A 24778-nucleotide genomic window follows, 5' to 3' on the forward strand; every position below is an offset into this window, starting at 1 on the left:
CGTCCTCCCCCTGGATTTGATGCTGTTTTCGGACGCCTCAAAGAAAGGGTGGGGGGCCCACGTTCTGCACCACACGACCTCAGGCCTGTGGTCAGAATCAGAAAAGTGCCTCCATATAAATTTTCTAGAGATGAAGTCGGTCTTTCTGGCCCTTCAACAGTTCCAACAATACCTGGCGGGTCACTCTGTGGTGGTGATGAGCGACAACACCACAGTAGTGGCTTACATCAACAAACAAGGAGGTACCTTTTTGAAGCAGCTATCCCATCTTGCAGTAGAGATACTGAAATGGGCCGAAGTCCACTCGATTCCGCTATCGGCACGTTTCATTCCTGGCAAAAGGAATGTGCTCGCCGACAATCTGAGCAGAGCGTCTCAGATAGTGAGTACCGAGTGGTCTTTGAATCATCTAGTAGCCAACAAAGTCCTGACTTTGTTGACTTTGTGGGGTTCTCTGACTGTGGATCTGTTCGCAACAGCTCTGAACTTCAAGCTTCTGCTCTACTGTTCCCCAGTCCCAGATCCCAAGGCTCTCTAGCAAGATGTCTTCCAACAACGGTGGGACAACATCGACGTTTACGCCTTTCCCCTGTTCTGTCTAATGAGGAAGGTGCTCAACAAGACCAGAACATCGGTCAATCTTTCGATGACCTTGATAGCTCCGCTATGGCATCACGCGGAATGGTTTCCGGACCTTCTGCAACTCCTGACGGGGCTACCGAGAGAGCTCCCTCCACGACACAATCTACTCAGACAACCACATGCCAACATCTTCCACAAAGCCGTAGCTTCGCTACGACTTCACGCCTGGAGACTATCCAGCATCTCAACGCTGAGAGAGGATTTTCGCAACAAGTTGCAGTCAGGATGTCTGGACATCTGCGAAAGTTATCCGCAGCTGTCTACCAGGCAAAGTGGAAAGTCTTCTGTGGTTGGTGTCGTAGAAGGGGTATCTCTCCACTTGATGCCACTATTCCAACTATAGCGGAGTTCCTCGTGTATTTGCGGGAAGAAATGCACCCTTCAGTCTCGGCAGTGAAAGGCTATCGCTCAGCCTCAAGTTTAGCCTTCAGGCTGAAAGGAATGGACATTTCTTCTTCGCTGGAACTTTCCCTACTCATACGAAGTTATGAACTTACCTGCCCTCAGTCGGAAGTGAGACCTCCTCCATGGAACGTGGTTCGAGTTCTTGGGTCTCTTAAGAGACCTCCCTATGAACCATTACAGTACTCCAGGCTTCAGATCGCCACCTGACTTGGAAGATGGTGTTCCTACTAGCTTTGGCTTCGGCCAAGCGTGTTAGCGAACTTCATGGTCTCTCGTATGACATTGCCCATGCAAGGGGATGGGGGGAGGTAACGTTCAGATTCGTCCCTGAGTTTATTGCTAAGACTCAGAATCCGGGAGTAGCGGATCCTCGGTTCGACTCCTTCCGGATTTCTAGTCTCCTTTCTGTAACAGATGACCCAGACCATCTCCTACTATGCCCAGTAAGGAGTTTGAGGCTATATCTTGAAAGAACAGCTGTAGTTCATCCTCATGTGCCAGCTTTATTCATTAGCACAGGGAGGACTAAGAGGAGAGTCACTAAGAACACCATCTCGGCATGGATTCGTAGGGTGAATCATCTGTCCCTGAATCCAGATCCTTCTCCGTCACATTGCCCTAGAGCACTACACCCCTGGCCTTCAAAAAGAATTTTTCAGTGACGCAGGTCCTTCAAGCTGGGGTGTGGAAGCGTCAGACAACCTTCACAGCCCACTAGCTGCAAGACGTGACCCACAGGAGGGTCGATACGTTTTCTATCGGCCCTGTGGTGGCTGCACAACAGCTGGTTTAAAACCTCAAGCTCCTTATTGGACAAGTAGCAGAAGGTTGAGGGCATTGTTACCCGGTTTTAATCTGCATGAATGAAAAGGTTTGACTGGCCCTTATTCTTTTCTTCATCATCCCCTCTCTTGGGGAAAGCAGCATCCTGGGTTCTCTGCATAGCTGACCTCAAACCACTGCAGGTAAACCATGTTTCCTTGTGTTCCTAGTATTAAGTTAATGTGACTGGAACAAATATAATGTGTGTGTTCTTGTATATATCATCTTCGACTCTTAACTTTTTAATGTGATTCGTCCAAATGTCCATGTCTGTTAATCTATTAGCTCCCTCTAGGGGCGCCAATGTAATAGTTGGTAAGATAAGCGTCTCTATTCGTCTAACTGAGTGGATTCTTATTGGTTCAGTAAACGCTGATGGATGTGACATAGGTTTATTCCAGAAAACTCCACCTGACAAACAAATAATCAATAATATACAAATTGTCAGATACACATATACACACTTTAGTGACTAGAATATGACTACAACATAGCATAGAATAGTTATCACAATTATCATTAGCAATATTATATTAGGTTTCAAGAAATATGTTCTGCAAAGCACTCGACACAGACTATTAGGGATTTTAAAAATGGCAATGTTCTATTTAACATTGGCAATTAAATGGATCAATAATAATAAATTAAATGCTGGACATTATAGAAATCCAATCGGAATGCATATATTTTACAATACACCTCAAAGCACACACTCATACTGACCTGTATAGAATATTTGGGAAGTATTCCACTACATAACCGTAGTACGACGTAGGCTAACATATAAAGCCTGACAAACCTGGGGGCACCAGGCAGAGACGCCCTCGAGACGGTGTTGGCCCGAGCTAAGTGTCCACGCTGCGAGGACCAAAGACCGAATAACAGGATTTGGGTTTCCAAATTCTCGCCAGTAACCATGCTTGGTTACTGTAAACACAAACATGTTAACGAGGTGTACTCCGCAGTTAATTGATTAGTCTTAAGTATAGTTACAATGACGGTATAAAATTTGGAGTAATATATTGATACTTACCATTTCCCAATAAATGAGATTAAATGAGGTTTACTGCCATTGATTTCTTAAAATACCTACCAGCTCTCCTGAATATATACTTGAATAAAAACCTAGAGGGAGCTAATAGATTAACAGACATGGACATTTGGATGAATAACATTGAAAAGTTAAATAAGACGAAGACGATACATACAAGAACACACACATTATATTTGTTCATGTCACATTAATAATGTCACGTCCCCATACCCTGAGAAGGTGGTATTGCGAGAGTCCTGGTCTACAAGTTTCCATCTAAAGAACTTCAGATCAACTCCCTAGGACAAGTCACACTTCGTTATGCCTTCACACACAGCTTGCGTAGGCCGCAGTCCTTGCGTAGCAAGGTTCTAGCGAGGTGCAGGGACTCCTTATTTCTTAGGTGCTGACACACTCAAATAACGAGTCCCCGGGCAAAGCCAAAAAGCCAGTACTGGCTGGGACGTCCACCCTTCCTAATGGGCGAGTCACCCCTATTAAATAGCATGGTTTGTATGTCAGTTACGGAACAAATTACAAATTCGTAGATAATTTGTATTTTTCCTAACTATACAAACTTTAGCTATTTAATCAAACTTGCCCACCAGCCCTATCCCCCTTGAAGTCCTACCTCCAAGCAAAGTGAGCTCAAGCACAGGTGTGTGTGAGGGGGGGTGGGGTAGCAAGCTACCCTCTCCTACCCCCGCTAACTAGCGGTGTGGGTAGTAAACCCTCGTTAAATTTTAATGGCTCGTCATTTCAGCTACGCTGAAAGTAATACCCCTATTAAATAGCTAAGTTTTGTATAGTTAGGAAAAATACAAATTATCTACGAATTTGTCATATTTCAATATTTATCCCTTGAAATTAGAAATTGTGAAGGAGCTCTTTTATTTGCAATATAAGCTGGTTCTAATCTTGGAGGGATAATGCATAGAGACACCAGATTGCGGGATAAGTAAAGCCACTTTGGTACCTGGGAGCCATATTGGAACGGGCAACTAAAACCATGATTCTTTTGTGGGTCTGCAAATTGATGTGAACTAAGGTTTCAGTTTTTTTATAAGCATGACATATCTAAACTCCATTTAGGTAATAAGCTCAGAGCTGCTCATGTTACATGAATGAAAAAAAAGTTGTATGTTAAGTTAGCGGCACAACTCCTAAATGAGTCTGTTCCAACTTCTTTCAAATTCTGCCTTGATGAAAAAATAAGTGAGTTTGAGAGAAATGAAGCTACTATTAAATTCATTATGGTATGTATAACCTTATTTGGCATATTGAATTCTAAAAATCTAAATGCAAAGGGATTTAAATTCTCAATTCAAAAGAATAATGCAAGCGATATTAAGATTTTCGAAATAAAAGCAGAACTAAGTATCAGATCATTGAGACTTCCAGATGGTGAAGACATCGTAAAATCTAATAGAAAAACTAGACTCATTGGCATTCTCTATTGCTTACAAAGTCTTCAGATTCTGTTAAAAATTTTATAGCATCTGATGGTTAGCCTTTGCTATTTTTGATGACCCACAAAGTCAGTTAAGAGGTCATAATGATAATCCAACAGTGAGACAGTTCTCTGCAGCTTGTACATAATAGCTCAATGGATATCATTTGTGGCAACAGCTTGCCATTAGTTTATGCTCACATTATTTGGTTCAAACAGCATAAAAAATTATGTTGCAGTAAAGAATACAAATGCTTCTGTGTCAAGACATAGAATTTGAGATATTCATGAAGTACATTCAGCTGACAAGGAAGATATTTATGTTTATATTCCAAACTGTTATCACTTGATAAAATGTACAAATAAAATAGTTGTTCATATTGCAGGCTTTGTTGTTTTTTTGCTAAAAGTTTAAAAAAGTCTACAATGTGAGATCTACATTGATACATTAGTGTTAACAAACGGTTATTATCATCACACCCTTGTCAAATTAAGAAAAATTTATGTATCCATCAAATGATGTCATTGATATATGCACTACTCGTGAAAAATATGAGAATTGGACGTTTTCCGGCAACAAATCACTGGGGAGAGTAAACTTCCATAAACTACTGTGAGATTTGAATTCACTGGGACGAAAGTTCACGCAAACATTGAAAATTTTATGTTCACGATTATTTTAAATTTTAGCCATAGTATTTTTCCCCACAACCAAGTCTTTTAAACAGAACGTGTGCATAATCATCTGCTGTTACATGATACATATTAATTAGAGCGGTCTGTCTTGAGTAAACAAACAGATGATAGCTGTACTGACCGTGATCATCCACCATTACGTATATACATGTCAGTTAAAGTGTTCTGTTTGGAATGAACAAACTGACATGTTCACCGTTAATTGAGTTTAATTGAGACTACCTTGGAAACATGAAACATTTTACCTTGGACATTTCATGATTTCAACCAAGGTGAGTGATTAGAATCCACACATACACACACACACAGCATATAAAAAACAAGGAAAGACTTCAAAATGATATTAAAACATCATGTGAAGTGCACCAGTTGACAGAAAACTGCACTTAGAGGATGACAGCGATGGTTCAATTCATTCAAATACAAAGAGACCCTAAGCTATGACTACACTTGATAAAACAACAACAAATTATATAAAAGATAAATAAAAAGACTAATACTAAATTAGTAAATGATAAATAAAATTATTATCAGTGAAGTTGATTGTTCAGTTAAAATTGGCAGAAATAATGGCTTAACATAAGTAAGGCAAAAGGATATGCCAATTTTCTGGATATGTTTTGAGTACGGATAAATGTTATGATTCAAGTTACAGTAATGTCTTATAATACGAAATTAATTGACCTTCAGTGGCTTTTCTACCATGATTTTTTCGCATTATGAGTCGCGTTTCACGTGTAAATAGCCTAATTCGTTCCAAGCCCTACAAACACACCACATAGAATTTTTAAGCACTCCTTAAAATAGAATAAATGACAGATGTGAAATTCATCCTATCATCAATCGTTTTAACAATGCTAATTGGTAGAAAACAGTTGATAGTTCAAATGTAAATACTGTTGCTTTAGTAGGTAAGGACTCTTGAGAAGCTTGCTGTATGAGCAAGCACCAGCTCTGTTGATGTAATTCCCCACGAGGTCCCAATGTCAGGCTCAGAAGTCTACACTCCCTGTGATCTGCACAGCTTTATCAGAAAGTGGGAGGATGGAATATGTTTGTTTCCTGCTTTCTGACCTGGAACTTTCACGCTTCGATTTTCTCCCGCATTTTCTAAAGAGAATTCTCAGTCCACAATTTGACCTGCTGTATTTGATAAGCTGCAAGTGGTTTTCATCCAAAAGACAATGACAATCAGTCTGGAAGATGTGGTTGGCTTTCCTACGGAATGAGTCACCTCCTCAGATAACCCCAGACTTCTTGGCTTCCTTTCTGGTCCACATCTTGAGGAAAGGAAGCTCCAGTCAATGACTATATTGTCATATAAGTCGTTTGTAACAACCTATCAAACGTGCCTTCGACGTAGATCTCAACTCGGACATGTTTTTTAAGATCACCCAATCTTTTGTCTTGAGAAGACCATCACCATCCACTCTGGTGGTCTCTTAGTCTCTGGATATGGTTCTGGAAGTTTTTGGCTAGGTTGAATAACTCCACCGTTCCTCTTATTAGAATTTTGGCAAATATTTGGAACCGTAAATTCTTTTTGAGTAAACGTACTCAAGATTTCTGCAAGGTGTGTGAACTTTTTTTTTTTTTTGTTATCCTTGGTATTTTTTTCACATATATCACTTATCAGTACATTGATATTATACTCTATTGATCTTTATTTATTGTAATATTTAATAGAAATTATTACTATTGTATGTACTTACTTTGGTATCGTGTTTCTTGGTATGGTCAGCATTTGTTTTCCCTCTGTCATTCTCTCTTCCCTGCCTTTACTGGCTTTTATAGAAAAAAAAGCCTCATAGCTGGGTTGTCACAACAATTTCAAATAATTGAAAAAATTATTTTATCTAACCAGTAATAGGTGGAGTTAACAGATCTAATAGACTCATTAAGATAGTCATGCATATATTTAACTATTAAGCCATGAAAAAAAGAAGAAATCTGAATGTAGATACTTAACCTAATAATGTTCTTGAACTAGAAAGATCACACAAAGATACATTATGAATACAGTGCTTCAACAACAATGTAAATGGTAGTTGAAGATTTGTTGTGATGTAGGTACCCCAACGAGGACTGGATGGTTTCTTTCTGGGATGCCTTGCATGACGTTACTCATAGCAGACTTTCACCTACTAAGGTACTGTGGCAAGTCCAGATGAGCTAGAACTTTCGAGATCTCCCTTATACTCACCGAGTCCATGTTTTGCACGTTGATACACTGGACCTAGAGCAGGGGAGAAAATATTTCTTTGGTTATCATGTTGTATTGGTTTTCCTTTTCTAGCCTTTCACAGGAAAGTCCTTGGAGACCACACAGCACTTAAACCCACAACAAAGGTGGAAGTAACAGATGTAATAGACTGTGGCCTTAGGTGGATTGTAAGGGCTAAGCGGAATTTCTTTGGGGAATTCAGAAGAAAGGGTCAAAACTTTGCTATATGGAAATATTTATCTTTTTTTTTTTTCCATACATCCTTGAAACTTTGAAAGTTGAAGTTCATTCATTAACTTACTTTTATATTTGTTTTATTATATTATTTTATTGAATTTGTCTTTGCACTGATTCAAGTTTTTTGTAAGTTTGTATCATGATACTAATATGATACTTATTACTTATTTTCAGACTTGATTCAGCAGACTGACTGGCATCGAATTGCAGTATTCAAACCATATCTTAGAGATACTGTATATCAATATATGACTAAAGGACAAAGAGTCATGGTTCAAGGACGTTTAGGATACCTAGAAAGAAAAGATCCTAATGATGATAGCATTATTAAAACAGCAACCATTGTTGCAGAAGATGTAATATTTTTCAATAAAAGTGGTCAAGTAGAGGACATGCAAGCAATATAAAGGTAACATATATACTAAATTTAGTATTTCATGTGCAATATAGATTTTTTAAGTACATTGGTTTGTATGCTAAATAATGAAATTTTCCCCTTTATTGACTCTTGTAAGTTATTCTGGTTGTTTCTTTCTTCAATCATCTGAAACCATGAAAGTATTTTCTGCACTCTTTATCCGTATGGTTGATACTGTAGAATTAAAGGTTTAAAGCTTGCTCATGAATGGCAGAGGCAAGGGACAGTGACATTGCCCTAGCAAGCAGGACAATGACCTTATATTATATGATCAATGCTCAAGCCCCCTCACCACCCAAGCTAGGACCAGGGAGGGCCAGGCAATGGCTGGTGATGACTCATAATATAGACCTATAGGCTCCCCCAAACCCCCCAACATTAGCTCATAAGGATGATATATATATATATATATATATATATATATATATATATATATATATATATATATATATATAGATTGAGATATATAGATATATATATATATATATATATATATATATATATATATATATATATATATATATATAGATTGAGATATATAGATATATATATATATATATATATATATATATATATATATATATATATATATATATAGATAGATAGATAGATAGATATATAGATATATAGATATATATATATATATATATATATATATATATATATATATAGATAGATATATATATATATATATATATATATATATATATATATATATATATATAGATAGATAGTTATATAGATATATATATATATATATATATATATATATATATATATAGATAGATAGTTATATAGATATATATATATATATATATATATATATATATATATGTAGATAGGTAGGTAGATAGATAGATATATAGATATATATATATATATATATATATATATATATATATATATCTATATATATATATATATATATATATATATATATATATATATATATATATATCTATATCTATATATAGATAGATATATATATATATATATATATATATATATATATATATATAGGTATAGGTATAGGTATATATATATATATATATATATATATATATATATATATATATATATATATATATATATATATATATATTTTATATATATATATGTTTGGGCTCGGGCCATGTCATCCTGATGGAAGGCAGTGATAATCCCAGAAAATTTAACCTAAAGGTATCCAGAATTCTAACTCCTGGCGCGAATATCCTTAACTGTTACCTTTAGGGATATCGCATAATATCAGAGGACGTATTCTTGACACGCCACATAGCTATCTTCACCCCGAATAGCGTTTACGCTTCGAGAGGGAAAGTGGCAAGAATAAAAGGAGAGCCGTTATTAAGACACTACTCTTTACTGTTTTGGGTACCTATATGACGTCATATCCGACCGCCATCTTGTTATTCCTTGTAGCGTTAAACGAGGTGCTACAGATACAGTACTTTCGGGAGGGATTCTTTCAGCCCTTTTGTAATAAAGGAGGGCGGGTCCATGAGGACGACATGGCTATCTCACCCAAAAATATATTTTTCGCTTCGCTCAAAATTGGTTTTTTGGGCTCAGGCCATGTCGTCCTGATGGAAGTTTACCAGAGCATTAATGTATCTGTGGATTTTCTAATAGTGCCATAACCTCAAGACGGACTTTTCCTTAGTCATTTAGACTTAGAGACATATGATGTTACTGTTATACATCATTTCAACTAATCATGAACTATGTTAGAGCTTCCTGCCCCCTACAGGGAAGAGTCATACTGGACACTGGAAAAGTCTTGAGGATTGCATATATCTTATGAACAATCGAGCCAACAAACAGGTATACTGGTCTCGCTATATACCTTTCAATCTGAGTTGTATTTGTAAGGGAACAAATATATGTATGAACTACCGACACCTCCCTGGATCTACTGGGTTAGCTGTATGTTAAGACAGACAGGTTAGAATCCATGTAGAAACAAATACTTGTATACAGTGAACCCTCGTTTATCGCGGTAGATAGGTTCCAGACGCGGGCGCGATAGGTGAAAATCCGCGAAGTAGTGACAGCATATTTACCTATTTATTTAACGTGTATATTCGGACTTTTAAAACCTTCCCTTGTACGTAGTACTGTTAACAAACCACCCTTTGATGTACAGAACACTTAATGCATGTACTACAGCACCCTAAACTAAAACAGGCACAAATATTAAAGGCGATTTTATATCATGCGTTTCCTAAACACCTAAAAAGCACGATAAAAAATGGCAACCAATGTTTTGTTTACGTTCATCTCTGATCATAATGAAGAAACAAACTCATTTAGTGTACACATATATGTATAGGTTAGTTTTTGCATCGATTATATTGATTATACAGTACTGTATGTTGATTTTTTTATTACCAATGTTTTAGTTTACGTATTTTTCTTAGGACTTCCAAATGAAATCTTTTTCTTTATGACGCCGCCTGAAACGACGGCGTGTACGCTCAGTAAACAACCACGCTCAGAACAAACAAGGCATTTAACGCGCATGATGATAGTGATAAATAATGATACAGTACATACAGTATTTACAGTAAAAGCATTTACAAAATATGTTACCTTACAAATATAAATTATACAGTACTTGTACGTAGCAAAGCAGGAAAACAATTTGAGAGAGAGAGAGAGAGAGAGAGAGAGAGAGAGAGAGAGAGAGAGATTGTTTTACGTACGTAAATGTAAATTTTAAACAAAAAAAATATGATAGGTTACAACATGTAGACTTTTAAAACCTTCCCTTTAACTTAATGCATACAGTACGTACATTACTAAACTATAAAACAGGTTAAAGTAAAAAATAAAGATTGTTACTGTACTCACCACGAAAGAAGTTGAAGAAAAACTTGAATGGTGATGCCGATGAATTTGCTGCACAGTAGAAATGATGATGATGAAGCTGATGATGTGTTCTACTGTGCAGTCAATGATAGTATTTTACGTCTCTTCAGACGGAGGTGTCTTTTCCTGGGACACCTCTTCAACTTCTTCCTGGGAAACTTCTTCAATTTCTTCCGAAGGCGTACTAGCAGGAGGAACTGGCTCTTTTTTGCGAGGCTGGAAGAACATTGTGATCGGAAGTTGTTGCCGCTGCTTCTTTTTTCGATCCAAGAGCATCCTGTAGGGAGTCATGATGTCATCGACCTTATTTGAGAATTGCATCGAGCGAACCATATCCTCGTCCCACTCTTGTAACATTTCTTTCGCCTCCTTCATATGGTTGCAGAACTTGGCAAGCCGTTCTAATGTTAAGCCCGTTTCTTCGACATTTTCTTGGGTCTCTTCCTGGTACCCTCACTCTCTTCCTCACTTGCCGATTTCGTCAGGTCTTCGAGGTCTGCGTCAGTTAGGGGCTGGGAATGGCAGTCCAACAACTCGTCGACGTCTTCAGTCGTCATGTCGCCAAACCCGTCACCTCCAATTATGGCAGCCAACTGCACAGATTTCCGTATTGCAGAGTGTTGGATTTCCGACGGAGTAAATCCCTTGTCGTCGTAAACAATATCGGGCCACAGCTTCTTCCAGCTCGCATTCACGGTTGCAGGTTTCATCTCTTGAAGTGCCTTTTGAATATTCTGCAGGCACGTGGCTATGGTGTACTGCCGCCAGTACGCCTTCAAGTTGAAATCTTCATCCTCGTCATCTTGGGCAGCATCCACACACGCAACGAGGTCCGCCAAGGTATTCTTCGTGTAGAGGGCCTTGAACGCCCTGATAACCCCCTGGTCCATCGGTTGAATTAATGACGTGGTGTTGGGTGGCAGGAACTCAACCTGAACGCCCTCACGCGACAGGTCAGTTGCGTGTCCACCAGCGTTATCCATAAGGAGAAGGATCTTGAATGGCAAGCCCTTCTCTAAGAGATATTCATGGACTTGCGGGATGAAACACTGGTGGAACCAGTTGGAGGTCAGCATCTTCGTAATCCATGCTTTTTGATTATGCATCCAGTACACGGGAAGGAGATTCTTATTTTTATTTTTCAAAGCGCGAGGATTTTTCGACTTATAAATAAGCCCCGGCTTTAACAAAAATCCAGCAGCATTGCCACACATCACGAGGGTAACGCGATCCTTGAATGCCTTAAAGCCAGAGGCTTTGGCTTCCTCTTTGAACAGGAAAGTTCGCGACGGCATTCTCTTCCAAAACAAGCCGGTTTCATCCATATTAAACACTTGTTCCGGCTTGTATCCACCTTCAGCGATAATGTTCTTGAAAGTCTGGTTCACGTAAGTTTCAGCAGCGGCAGTGTCAGCGGAAGCAGACTCCCCATGCAGGGAAACGCTTTTCAGGGCGAAGCGTTTCTGAAACTTCGCGAACCATCCTTTGCTTGCGGAAAAACGTTTCTGAGGCTGGGAATCAGTGGATGTCCCTGGTTGAGGATCATCTGCATCATCATCATCTTCAGCATGGTTGCCGTCGTCGTCTTTAGGTTCCTTTGCAGCAAAATTCTCATATAAGCTCAAAGCCTTTGTTTGGATGGTGTTCGTATCCAACGCTATGTTCTTCTTCCGGCAGTCGGCAATCCACACAGCTAAAGCACCTTCCATGCGTACGATCGTTTTATTACGCGTTGTAACGACTCGCTTCGCTGATCTGCTAAAGGTGATTGCAGCAGTCTTTCTAATGTTCGCCTCATCCTTTTTGATATAGCGAACGGTGGATTCGTTGATGCCAAAATGGCGGCCGGCGGCCGCGTAACTTCTACCATCTTTTAACATGTCGAGAAGCATAACCTTCTCAGCTATCGTCATCATCCTTCGGTGGCGTTTAGGCTCACTACCAGCCTTACTAGAAGCAGAACGCTTGGGAGGCATTGTACAGTAGGATTTAACAGAAAGTTCAACAAAAAGTTCAACTTAAAACAGTCGCACACAGCACAGATTAAACTTCACAAACTTAAGAACGTCTACTCAGCAATACGCGGAAAGAGAAATTGAACGATCCAGCCCCGCGAGAACTTTGATGCTGCGGGTAGAAGATGCGGGCAAAACACCAATCACAGGCTAGATAACAAAACTTGAGGTTTGATTCGTCATCTATCAGCGCTTGAACCAATCACAACCCGTCTTACAGTACTATGATGCGTTGGTTACTCATAGAAGATGCCCCGCGCATAATGAACGTACGTAGATTAAGTACAATACCGTAATAATAATAAATAATGATAATAATACTGTACAGTAATAATAATAATAATAATGATAATAATAATAACAATAATAATTTTATTAACAACAACAATAATAATAATAATAACAATAATAATAAAAATTTACGTACGCTATTTTACGCTCTCTCTCTCTCTCTCTCTCTCTCTCTCTCTCTCTCTCTCTCTCTCTCTCTCTCTCTCTCTCTCTCTCTCTCTCTCTCGTACGCTTACAGTATTCGAAATGTGATTTTTGCAACAAAGAATATTATTGGATGCAGTACTGTACTACGTACGTATACATACAAAAGATTCATGGAAAAGAAGCACATCCATTACAGTACACACCATTATAATATGGTATGACTGCATCTGATTTGCGTTTCATGTTCGATTTAATTTTACTACGTACTGAATTATCGTATGATCACATTCTCTTTTCGTGTTTTATTTCTTTCTGTGCTGAATTATATATCATATGTAATGCAATGAACAATCAGTAAGAGCAGATATTACTAATTACAGTATTAATGGAATTACAGGTAACAAAATATCGTATTTGGTTGTCTTCAGATTTCGCGGTATTTTCGAATTTTCCGGAAAATCCGCGATATGTATATATATATGGGTTATGGGAAAACCCCGCGAAGTGGTGAATCCGCGATTGTCAAACCGCGAAGTAGCGAGGGTTCACTGTAAGTCAGCATTACCTGACGGAGCCTCTTAAGAGAATTTCTTCCATGACACAATCTACTCAGACAACCACGTGTCAACATTTTCATAAGGCAGTAGCTTCGCTACACTTTCACACCTGGAGATTATCCAGCATTGTAGTGGTTTGCGGACTGTGGCCAGAGGTAGCACCCGAACTGCCTAGTATCCGAATGCCGACCACAACCCGACGTTCACTACAAAACAAATATACAACGGTGGAATACACAAAAATCTAGGTAACAGGTCAAGAGAACGGAGCACTAGGCACCACCCCTTGATTTATACTGGGCAAGGGGACCCAGCTAGATCCTGACTTCCCCCTTTGCTTCTCTTGCCTTTAGCTTGCTGATGATAAGTAAAAGTATAAGAACATTAGGTGAAAGGAAATATAATTAAAAACTAAGAAAAAAAAAAAACAGTGGCTGAGAAGGGGAGCACGGTGTAAGGAACTGGAATGAAATGCTGTATTCATAAAAACAAGCAAAAAAATATTTGTAAAGGAAAACAAAAAAAAACTGTTAGGAATACATTAAAAAAAATTTTTTGTCAATTAAGGTAATCAATTAAAGGCAAAAGTATTATCCTTTACACTCCAGTTCCAGGATAACAAGAAAAAACTAATTTTGAATAAAAAAATTATTCACATGCTGGACACTCAAGTTTTTTAAGCCATCTCAAACCAACCACCCATAAGAAAATATAAATCTGTGAAAATACTGTACTACAATACTTTTCCCTCAAAGCAACACTGTCTGCCTCAATATTCAGTCCACCATCAGGCTGCAAAGTCACTTAAACTGTCCTAAATTCTGAACTGTATGGCTGCATACGATGTCGTGCAGGTCACTGTGGGCCCACAATAGCAATGTCTGAAGATCTCCAATTATAAACCTACACTGTGACAAGATTCCTTTGTCACCGAAAACCTTCTGTCAACAACATCAGAGCCCCAAATCTCTCATTCTTGGAAGGGGCCCTGACAACTCTAGAACTGCTCAGACCAAACTCGAACACAGTCACTGTCCTCCTAACATCTGAATTCACTTCTGGGGCCCAAGACCAGACATGCCATTTCAATAGCTCCTGTTAACTATTACTGTAATCTTTATAACACTTGAAAGTTTGGCTATCTCTGCAAAAAAAACTGTTCCATGCCACTTTATGTTCACTTGGTTCTGGGGCAAACATTTAAAAAAACTGTTCATCACTACGTTCCAGTATGAAATCACCTTTTGTGATCTGGTGATGTGGAGTAGCAATATCTTGAGCCTTGTTGATGTAATCTTGGATACTCAAGTTTTCCAACTGTCGTAGCTTTTTTCCAACTGACTGAGAATACTGATGAAGATCCGTGCCTGATGTCAAAACTTCTCTAATGACAACATCTTCTAGTTGAGCCTTGAAACTTGAGTTTATATTTTCACTTTCTCCCGTTTTACCCATTTTTGAGCAATGCATCATTTATTTCTATCAAACGAGATAATCATGTTTTGCGATACATTGAATTCCAGGGACGGATGTACTCACTCTTTTCTATATACAGTACTGTACAGACAGTACTGTGAAGAATAAACTTCCCTTACACTCCCTACTGAGTGTAAGGGGCTGCTGTCAATATCTTTAAATAAGATAATAACGGATCAAAGCATTTTTTTATGAGGGCACAGATGGATATATATAACCAAAAAAATTACAGTGTGTTTCATAAGATACAATCCACTAAGCTTTCTTAGATACAAAACACTATTTTATTCGAGCATCTTCTTTCTGAGAGGTTTTTCGCTACAATTTACAAAGGGGATGCCTGGATAGCTGTGAAAGTTATCAGGTTCATTCTACTTGGCAAAGTGGAACATCTTTTAAGGTTGGTGCCAACGATACAAACCGTAGCCATTTATGCATAGTTGCCTGCCAACCCTGTCCCTCCTTGAAGTCCTACCTCCAAGTAAAGTGAGCTTAATCACAGGTGTGTGAGTGGGAGGGGTAGCAAGCTACCCCCCACCTCCCGCTAACTAGCAGGATGGGTAGTTAGCCCTCGCTAAATTTTAATGGCTTGTCCTTCGGCAAAGCTAAGGTTAGTATTGCTAGGAAAAATACAAATTACCTCCGAATTTATCATTTTTATTAAAAGTGAGATTTTACGATCGTAAAGTTGCAGGACTATCACATTGGCAAAAATATTTGGAGTAGACTGGCACACATTGTGATATTTCTATTGATAATAGTGATTTTTTGTATTGATGATAGTGATAATGCCATTGATGAGTGATGATGACCCTCACTATAGCTTACAGTGACACTGCTGATGATGACGATGTGGTGGAAAGTTCGGAGAAAGGTAAGGCGAGGAAAAGGTAAAAAAATGATGAAGTCTGTGACGAAAATGTGGTTAGTTTGCGGGTCGACCTAAGCATGAGTTGATATTAGTATATATATTGTAAAAGAGGGAGGTCTTCAGAGTTAAATGTTGTTGAATGGGAGAAAAAAATTGCAAAAGCTAAACGTAAGCAATAGAAGACTCTTATTAGCTATGGAACAATGAAAAATGTTAAAAGATTTAAGGGTATTGGAGCCACAATGTATTTGATGGGGGCTGTAATAGACTCAATGTGGACTGTGCAATTACACTCACGAATGCGTTTTGGGACCTTGGGGACTATAATAAACAAATTCAATACATTAGTGGGTGTATTAATGAAGTGCCATTCAATCTGAAGTACAATATACATGTATCAAGGAAGAAAAGAGCAATTGGCCTTGTAGGATTGTTTTTAAAGTGATGCATATCTGCCAAAGATTTGTTAGATGTAGAATGGGCTTTATGTCTATTCATGTCCTTAAAATAATGCTGTTGTACTTAGTTGAAAAGAAAAAAATAGGAGACCTCTATTAGTTAAACCACTACAGGAGACATAGGTGCACATCTCAATCCATGGAAAATAACTGGTGCCTCGGTTGACTTTCTGCATGAGCATATCCTAAGCCTTTCTCTTGTTATCAGCCACAATAGCCAGAAGAAAAATCTAAACCTGCAGTACTTAGGGCCTCTGAAGGTTTCAGCTATAATATTAGTAGCCTGTACCAGAATTATGTTTTGTGCTTTTCAACAAGCACACTAACATGAATCCTGTGCCGGAATGCTACCATAAAAGGGTTTTCATGACATAGTACAAGGTATAGGCCAAGGCTCCTCAATAGGATGTATGTAACTTGTGGACAACCATTGGTTTGAAAATTAAGACACCACTGACCTTAAAGAAGAACTCCAGCCTCACGAAGAGAAGGCATAGGTTGTTCATGATCTATTATTAGATCACAAGAAAATATTTTTCCTGGTGTCAAGTCCATTACAGTTTACTACAACATTCCCTCCCATTCCTAAAACTCAATACTAATAGGGCTTATTACTCATGAAAACTCTGGTTGTACAACTTTTGCATCCATGATTGAAACAAAACTATTAGCGATGTGCGATGAGACTCAGAGGGCCAGGGGTGCAATAGAAATTGGTTCTTGTATCCTAAGGTGGCTGTAAGAGGAAGAGACCACACAAGAACTGTACACCACAAAAATGATCTTTATAGATAATTTGGGAGGGCAGAACAATTACATTCACATTTTTTACTGACCCTATAGCTATCCACAGTCTTTGGCTTAACAAAGTCTAATTAATCTTCATGGTATCTGGCCACTCTTACCTCTCTTGTGATGACAATGGATCCTATCTGGGTGAGAACTCGTGTTCTTAAATATATCAAATTAAAGGATATGAAGACTGACTGAAGCTGTTACTTAAAGTTATTGATGTAGGCTTCTTTAAAAGGGACTCTAAGTTAAGTTGGCATTAATTTACCCAACTCTTACCTCATCAAGTTGAGGTACAGCCTGCAGAACAGTTCCAGTGATTTTGTTATCCCTTGAATAAGAGCTGAAAACACTGCAACGGTACGCCCGGCAAAAACACCTCTAAACCTAATGACCGTCTCATTGACCAACAAGTACAAGACAGTCAGGAAACCGAATCCAGCCAAGGGCAAGGAACTAAAGTCCATGATTGGTATCAATGTACCTAGCAAAAGGGAATGGTTCAAGGACTTCATCAACAAGCAAGAGTCTCTAAGTCCTGCTTTGGTTGAGGAGAGCTTTCAAGACATAGATGCCTGCTTACATAGAATCTGAGAGCGATATGTTGCAACAATCTTTGAGCATTAGGGTTCCTCTCCCTCTGACCCTCCCACCTGTTGATGGTCATGGACTGACGCTGCACTACATGTACCTGACAATACTCAATGTTCTAAGCTGGATCTAATTATTGTAATCTCATATTACATTATCCGCAGCCATTCCCTTGCCCTTCATGGTCCTAGCTTGGTAGAGAGAGGCCATAGCTGCTGATCGTAAGTGTATATGGTCAGTCTCTAGGGCATTGTTCTGCCCCTTGCTTCTACCATTCATGAGAGACATTTAAACCTTATAACAAAGATACTGTTACTGTAGTGTCTCGTAGGCTTTTCTTTTCCCAAACAACAATAATGGAGATTTATTTTGCAACATTTCTTTAATTAATTGTAAGCTAGCAAGCTTATTTGATTGTTTGGTTACAAAGTTACTGTTACTTGAGTATCTTAGAGGCTTCTCTCTTCCATTATAATGATAACTACTTTCATTCTGTCAGTATTTTGCAATATTATGTATAGTGTATTGCTACATATATAAAGCAAGCTCGCTCGGTTCTTGCTTTCAAAGTGACTGTTACTTTAGTGTTTTGTAAGCTTTTCTTATCCAAAATAACAATAGATTCATTCTGGTGTTGTTGTTTTTGCAACATTACTCGCGTTTCTAGCAGGCCTATTTGATTACTTGCTTGCAAAGTTATTTTTGAGTATCTTATAGGCTTCATTCTTCTATAACAATAACTTCATTCATTTTGGATATTGTTTTAAACATTATATATGTCGCAAGTATATTTACTGGGTTATTTGTTTGCGAAGTGACTTATTTTAATTTCTTGTATTCTTTTCTCTCTCCAAACAACAATAACTGTGCTATGTACTGTAAATTGTAGTGTGTTTTCAACATTACTTAAATTGCAAGAAAGGTAGCAAGCTTATTTGGTTGCTTGTTTGTAAAATTTCTGGTATTTAAGTCTTTTATGTTTTTCCTATCAGTAAGAACAATAATAACAGACAAAATTATTGCAAATTTTTTGTTGCAAGCAAGTACGCACACACTTGCATTTTGAATGGATTATCCAAGGCAATATTTACTTTATCATTCCACAGAATTTAAGTACTTGTAAATTTTTTTTCATTTCTTTTTTGGGCTCAGGCCATGTCATCCTGATGGAAGTTCCTTCATAGTAGCTTCCTAGGTTATATTTAACTACAGTGATATATCCCAGAGAATTTTACTTGAGGTACAGTGAACCCTCGCTACTTCGCGGTTCGACCATCGCGGATTCACCACTTCGCGGATTTTTTCCATAACCCATATATATACAGTAATATATATATATATATATATATATATATATATATATATATATATATATATATATATATGTATGCATGTATTTATGTATATATGTAGGTATGTATGTGTATACATATAAATATATATATATACACACACACACACACATATATATATATATATATATATATATATATATATATATATATATATATATATCTAAAGTAGGAAGATGTAATGTAGTTCTAAGGGAAAAGTATGGGAAATATGTCTGGGTAATAAGCAAAGCTCTACCTCCAGTTTGTTTCTAGGCCTACATTATGATCAGAGATAAATGTAAACAAAACATTGGTTGCCATTTTTTATCGTGCTTTTTAGCATGTTTAGGAAATGCATGATATAAAATCACCTTTAATATTTGTGCCTGTTTTAGTTTAGGGTACTGTAGTACATGCATTAAGTGTTCTGTACATTAAAGGGTAGTTTGTTAACAGTACTACGTACAAGGGAAGGTTTTAAAAGTCTGAATATACATGTTGAATAAATAGGTAAATATGGTGTCACTACTTCGCGGATTTTCACCTATCGCGGCAGCGACTGGAACCTATCTACCGCGATAAACGAGGGTTCACTGTATCCAGAATTCTAACTCCTGGCGCGAATATCTCTGGCTTTCACCTTATGGGATATCGCATAATATCAGAGGACATATTCTTGACACGCCACATAGCTATCTACACCCATAATAGCGTTTACGCTTCGAGAGGGGAAAGTGGCAATAATTTTAGGTGGGCCGTTATTAAGGCAACGCTCCTACACGTATTATAGTTGGGCGCCAGTATGATGTCACGTCCCGGCGCCATCTTGTCATTCTTTCTCAAGTAGCGTACCTAGCTCGGTGTTTTCCCTGTGCCTTTCGCTATTTTGGATTATCTTTACTGCTATGATGCTTTCACCAGCTTCATGTGCCTCTGGAAAGTTTAGTATTATCTTTAATTTGTATAAATGTAAGCTCTTGCCAGTTTTTCTCTTCGATTAAAGTCGTAATTAACGTAACAAGAGCTGTTGCCTTAACCGGATGGCGTCATGAACGCAGTCGTTCTTTATGCATGTGCCATTTAGTTAGCCAGAACGACATTCCCGGTATATATTCGCTTTAATGAATTTAGCTATTTAGCAATTTTAGCTAGGAAATTTTATATTATGCCGATTTTACAGTGGATTTGGCAATTTATTTACCGAGCCCCACTAGTGCTAGGCTTGGCTTCCTAGCCTGGGCACCTTCATTTACTTTCATGCATGGTATAGTTTTCCTAGTGTGATAATTTATTAAAGCTTTAGGCAATATTTTATACATATAAGATATTACTGCCTATAAATTTTCCTCTTCCAAGATAGTATACGAGAGAGTTTCGGTGACCGATTCTCACCACGCCTAGGCTTCTAGCCTAGGGGCTTTAGTATACTTTCATACAAGTCCCCGATTTCCCTTGTATCGCCTTATTAAGTGGAGACTGACACCTCCTTTTCTTTTTAAGACGATACTAATCTCCTTGGGAAATTCAAGAGCAATCTCTCTCCCTCTGAATTAGCCTAGGCTAACCCTAGTCGGCTTTACCGTGAATTTTATTCGGGTAAATCTAGGCTAGGGTGTTTCTGTCCCTTCCCTCAACTGCAGAGGCCGGTTTTGAGTTTAGGACAGAACATCGGAGTATTCGTCTGTGATCGGTGGCCGTAGGGCTTGGTGAATTGAATTCCTAAGTCAGGTTAGGCTACCGATGCAGGAGGCTAGACCTCCCTAGGCCTCACCTGAAGGCATTATTTGATATGATGCCTCCTCCCTGCGGCCTAGCAGACAGTCCTGTCCCGGCAGAACCTAAGCTGAAGAATTGAATTCTTCTCTTGCTTAGGGTCTCCGACACTAGACTCTGTTCCTAACACCTGAGACAGCGGCGTGGGTGCTGCCGTCTCGCCCTATTAGGCTAACCCCAGACTAGGGAATCGAATTCCCTGGCCCGTTGGGGTTATCCTTACACTGGAATGGAGTCCTTTTAGGTGGGGTAGAACCTGCCGGCTACTACTTCACCTACAGGACCCTCACCCCTCTCCTTACTGTCCTTTAGTGATGGCCTAGCCTTCACACATCTTGGCCACCATTCTACATTTGACCCTAGTGCGGGTAGATTGTGGGATTAGCTTGGGTTCTCTGTTGGCTGCCGGCAGAGATTCCCCTACCCTATCGAGTGTTCTTCAGTCCTTTCTTGGTCTGCCTTCCATAACCCTGCCGGCTGATACCGGCCGGGTTGTGGTTGGATGGAAGCCCGAATGTAATTCCCCCTTCCATATGAACCCTCATTCTGGATGGAGGGCTGCAAGGCTGAGCCTTTGCTTCCCCCTCCCATCCATGCTTTCTCTCTCTCTTAACAAGTATCCTAGGCTTAGCTGCCGGCGGCTCAGGACTGTGGACCACCGGCAGGTTGCACTGCCGCCGACCCAATAACAGCCGGCTGCCGGCAGCTATGATGACTGCCGGCAGCCGGTCGAATGTTTGTCTGACGACATCGGCTGCCGAATGTCGGTGACCCCCCAGCTCCCGGCAGCATGCAACTGCCAGCGGTCTGCCGCCCACTACCACTAGAAGGCAATACACCTTCTTCCTAAACCCAGGAACTATCATGCCAGCGCATGCCAGCAGGTACTACAGTATATGGCCGTGGAGTGGTCAGTAAAAAATTGCGATATTGATTATACTGCAATAAATAAACCACTGTACGGTCTGTACGGTAGCCCATACATTTTCCAACCTAGAAAGTGTTTCATGGGCATCCTATTGTGAGACCACTTGTTAAAGAAAGCGATTCTTTCTTTAAAAATTCAGTGATCACTATTTTCAATCCCCAATATTGAATTCCTGAAGACGGTGTTATGTTACACCTTTATATATCCTGAGGATAAATGTCTTCTTTAATAATTCTATCTTAGAATGCCCGAGATTCAATATTGAGGGAGGTCATAGCAATTGGCTGAGCAGGAAACACATGTAGGTGTCTTTCCTCTTTCCTTTCTAGCTTACCTATCCTAAGCTAAAATATACATAACATTGTATGATGAATTTTGGGAGACAATTCACCGAATACTTATCCGCCTTTCCTTTCTTTACAAGAGGAGCATCCCGAGTGTGGGAACCATTTCTGCAAGGTCCCTAGCAAGAACTTCTGCGGCCATGGAATGTGCAGGACCCACGTGTGCTGCGCGATGACGTAGGGCTCTCTTAAGTATTGGGACCCTCAGGTATGTGATGTATGTTCCAATCTGGTTACTGAGGCTTTTGATGATCAAAAGTCGACTGAGTCAAGGGATGCAGCAAGAGAGAAGCTGCGTAAATGGGTCAGGGGTTTTCAAAAGAATACCACTGGCCCCTACCTTCCTAACGAAAGGATGAGAGCTTGTCTTTTCCCTAGGGCATCTTCGGATGCTGTTATCCCTCAACCTCAAGCTGAGATCCCCCTCGCCCAGATTCCGATAGAATCTGAAGTTTCGGATGCCATGAAGGACATCCAGCTAGAAGACAATATGTTGGTAGTTTCCGAGGAGACGGAACGGAGTCTTCTAGCAGAAGAGCAGGAACAGGAGTCTGTCTTACCTCCTGAGGGCGACAATGAAGCAACCGAAATTATTTCGGTTTCATCGGCTCCGGTGGCTGAGCCCGTCCCGTTGACCTCCTCTGCCCCTCAATTGGACACAATAAGTCACCCCCTAACATCTCTCCTGTCTATGTTTCAGGACATGAAGAAAGAGTCATCTGAGAAAGAAGCTTCGCTTCGGACTGAGATGCACCAGCTCGTGACTTCCCGTTTAGCTCTGAGGAAGCTAAACGTTAAGGACCTTCCCCCTTTTTCCCTTTCTCGGACGTCAACCCTTGGAGGTATGCTGAGCACATGCCTATGTCAGGAGGGAAGATCTTCCTCTCCGACAAACTGGGTACGGTCCCAGTAGAGGACATCCAGTTCTGGCCCAGCAAAGGGGCCTATGCTGATTGTTATGTTCGTCTGAGGACGGAACCTCCCTCGAAAGAGGAGACAGAGTCGAAGGAGGTCATAATACTTGACCTCCCCAAAGCCCAAGCTTTGTTCACCAGTACCTTGAAAGAGAGGGCCTTCACTAGCTCCAAGTTACCGGCTCTCAGCAAGAAGCACCCGTCCTTCATTGCTGCTTCTTCCCGTGCCTTCCCCTTTATGAAAAAAGGGTTCAAGGAAGCCTTAAAGGCAGTCGAGGCAGGGAAACCGTGCCCCACATTCGAAGAGTGTAGGCCATTTTCCCTTGCCCTACCATCAGATGATGCAGACTGGAAGGATGTCTATAGCACCTTCTCAGTCGGGAAGTTGGAGGCTGACATTGCCGGACGTCAGTTCGGAGAAGACCTCCCTAAGTTGTCGGACTTCCTCCTGCGCAGGGAGCAGGAAATGGAGAGACTTGCCGCCTCCATGTCCCTGCAGACTGGACTAGAGACAATGGCAAGTGTTCCAGAAACCCCAGACATGTATATGGTCTTTGCCAAAGCTCATTTGGCAACAGTCACCAAAGACCTGTAAAACTTTATTAAAGCCAGACGGGCTTGTAGAGAGTTCGTGTTTGCCTCTGCTGCGGTGAGGCACGAACCAAGGAAGCTGATAGCTTCCAACATCTGGGGAAAAGACCTCTTTCCAAGCGAAGTGGTCAAAGAGGTTGTCGATAAGTGGTCAAAGAGGTTGTCGATAAAGCTGCCACGGAGAATAGGAATCTTCTCCAAAAGTGGGGCTTGTCGACCAAGAGATAGTCTAACAGTGAGGAGGGTCCCCAACCCAAAAGGAAGACCAAGCGACCTAGAGTGCCCTCTCACCCACCTCGACAACAACAACTTCCCGTGGCCACAGTGTCCCAGATAGTGACACAACCACCTACCATGTTTCAGCTGGTGCCCCAGCAAGTAGCGTCACAGTCGCCTGTTTTTACCCCAGCCTTTGAAAGGCAATCCACGACCTATCTGCCGAAGTCTTGAGGTTCCTCTAGACGCCCCCTCTAGAGGTAGGGGCAACAAAGGTAGACGTGGCCTAGGAGGCAAGTCCTCTAACCAGCACTCAAAGTGAGATGCTTCCGCTAGTAGGGAGACTTCTCCTTTTCCGGGATCGCTGGACCTTCGATCCCTAGGCCCACAGCCTAATCAAGAACGGACTGGGGTGGACAACTTCACCAACTTTCCTCAATTCTTCCAACACAACCTCCATTCTGGAAGAATATGTCCAAGAACTCTTAGACAAGAGAGTTGTAAGGAGAGCGAAGTCTGTCAAATTCCAAGGAAGGCTGTTTTGTGTTCCGAAGAAGGATTTGGAAATGCTCAGAGTCATTCTGGACTAGTCACCACTCAACAAGTTCATAGTGAACCACAAGTTCAGGATGCTTACTCTTCAACACATAAGGACCCTACTGCCCAAACAGGCATACAGAGT

At 39.9% G+C, this 24778-nt stretch overlaps 1 protein-coding gene across 6 annotated transcripts in view; it reads left to right on the forward strand.

The window, feature by feature from the left end:
* mtSSB (mitochondrial single stranded DNA-binding protein) overlaps window positions 1–24778 on the forward strand; it is a 120918-nt gene that overhangs the window by 82375 nt on the left and 13765 nt on the right. For all 6 annotated transcript variants that reach the window (XM_068384853.1, XM_068384838.1, XM_068384832.1 and 3 more), the window contains one exon: window positions 7684–7918. In XM_068384853.1, the coding sequence (XP_068240954.1) occupies window positions 7684–7916 (233 nt within the window). In that variant the 3' untranslated portion in view covers window positions 7917–7918. The remainder of the gene's footprint in view (window positions 1–7683; window positions 7919–24778) is intronic.

The sequence above is a fragment of the Palaemon carinicauda genome, chromosome 1 (genome assembly GCF_036898095.1).
Source record: "Palaemon carinicauda isolate YSFRI2023 chromosome 1, ASM3689809v2, whole genome shotgun sequence".
NCBI classification, from domain to species: domain Eukaryota; kingdom Metazoa; phylum Arthropoda; class Malacostraca; order Decapoda; family Palaemonidae; genus Palaemon; species Palaemon carinicauda.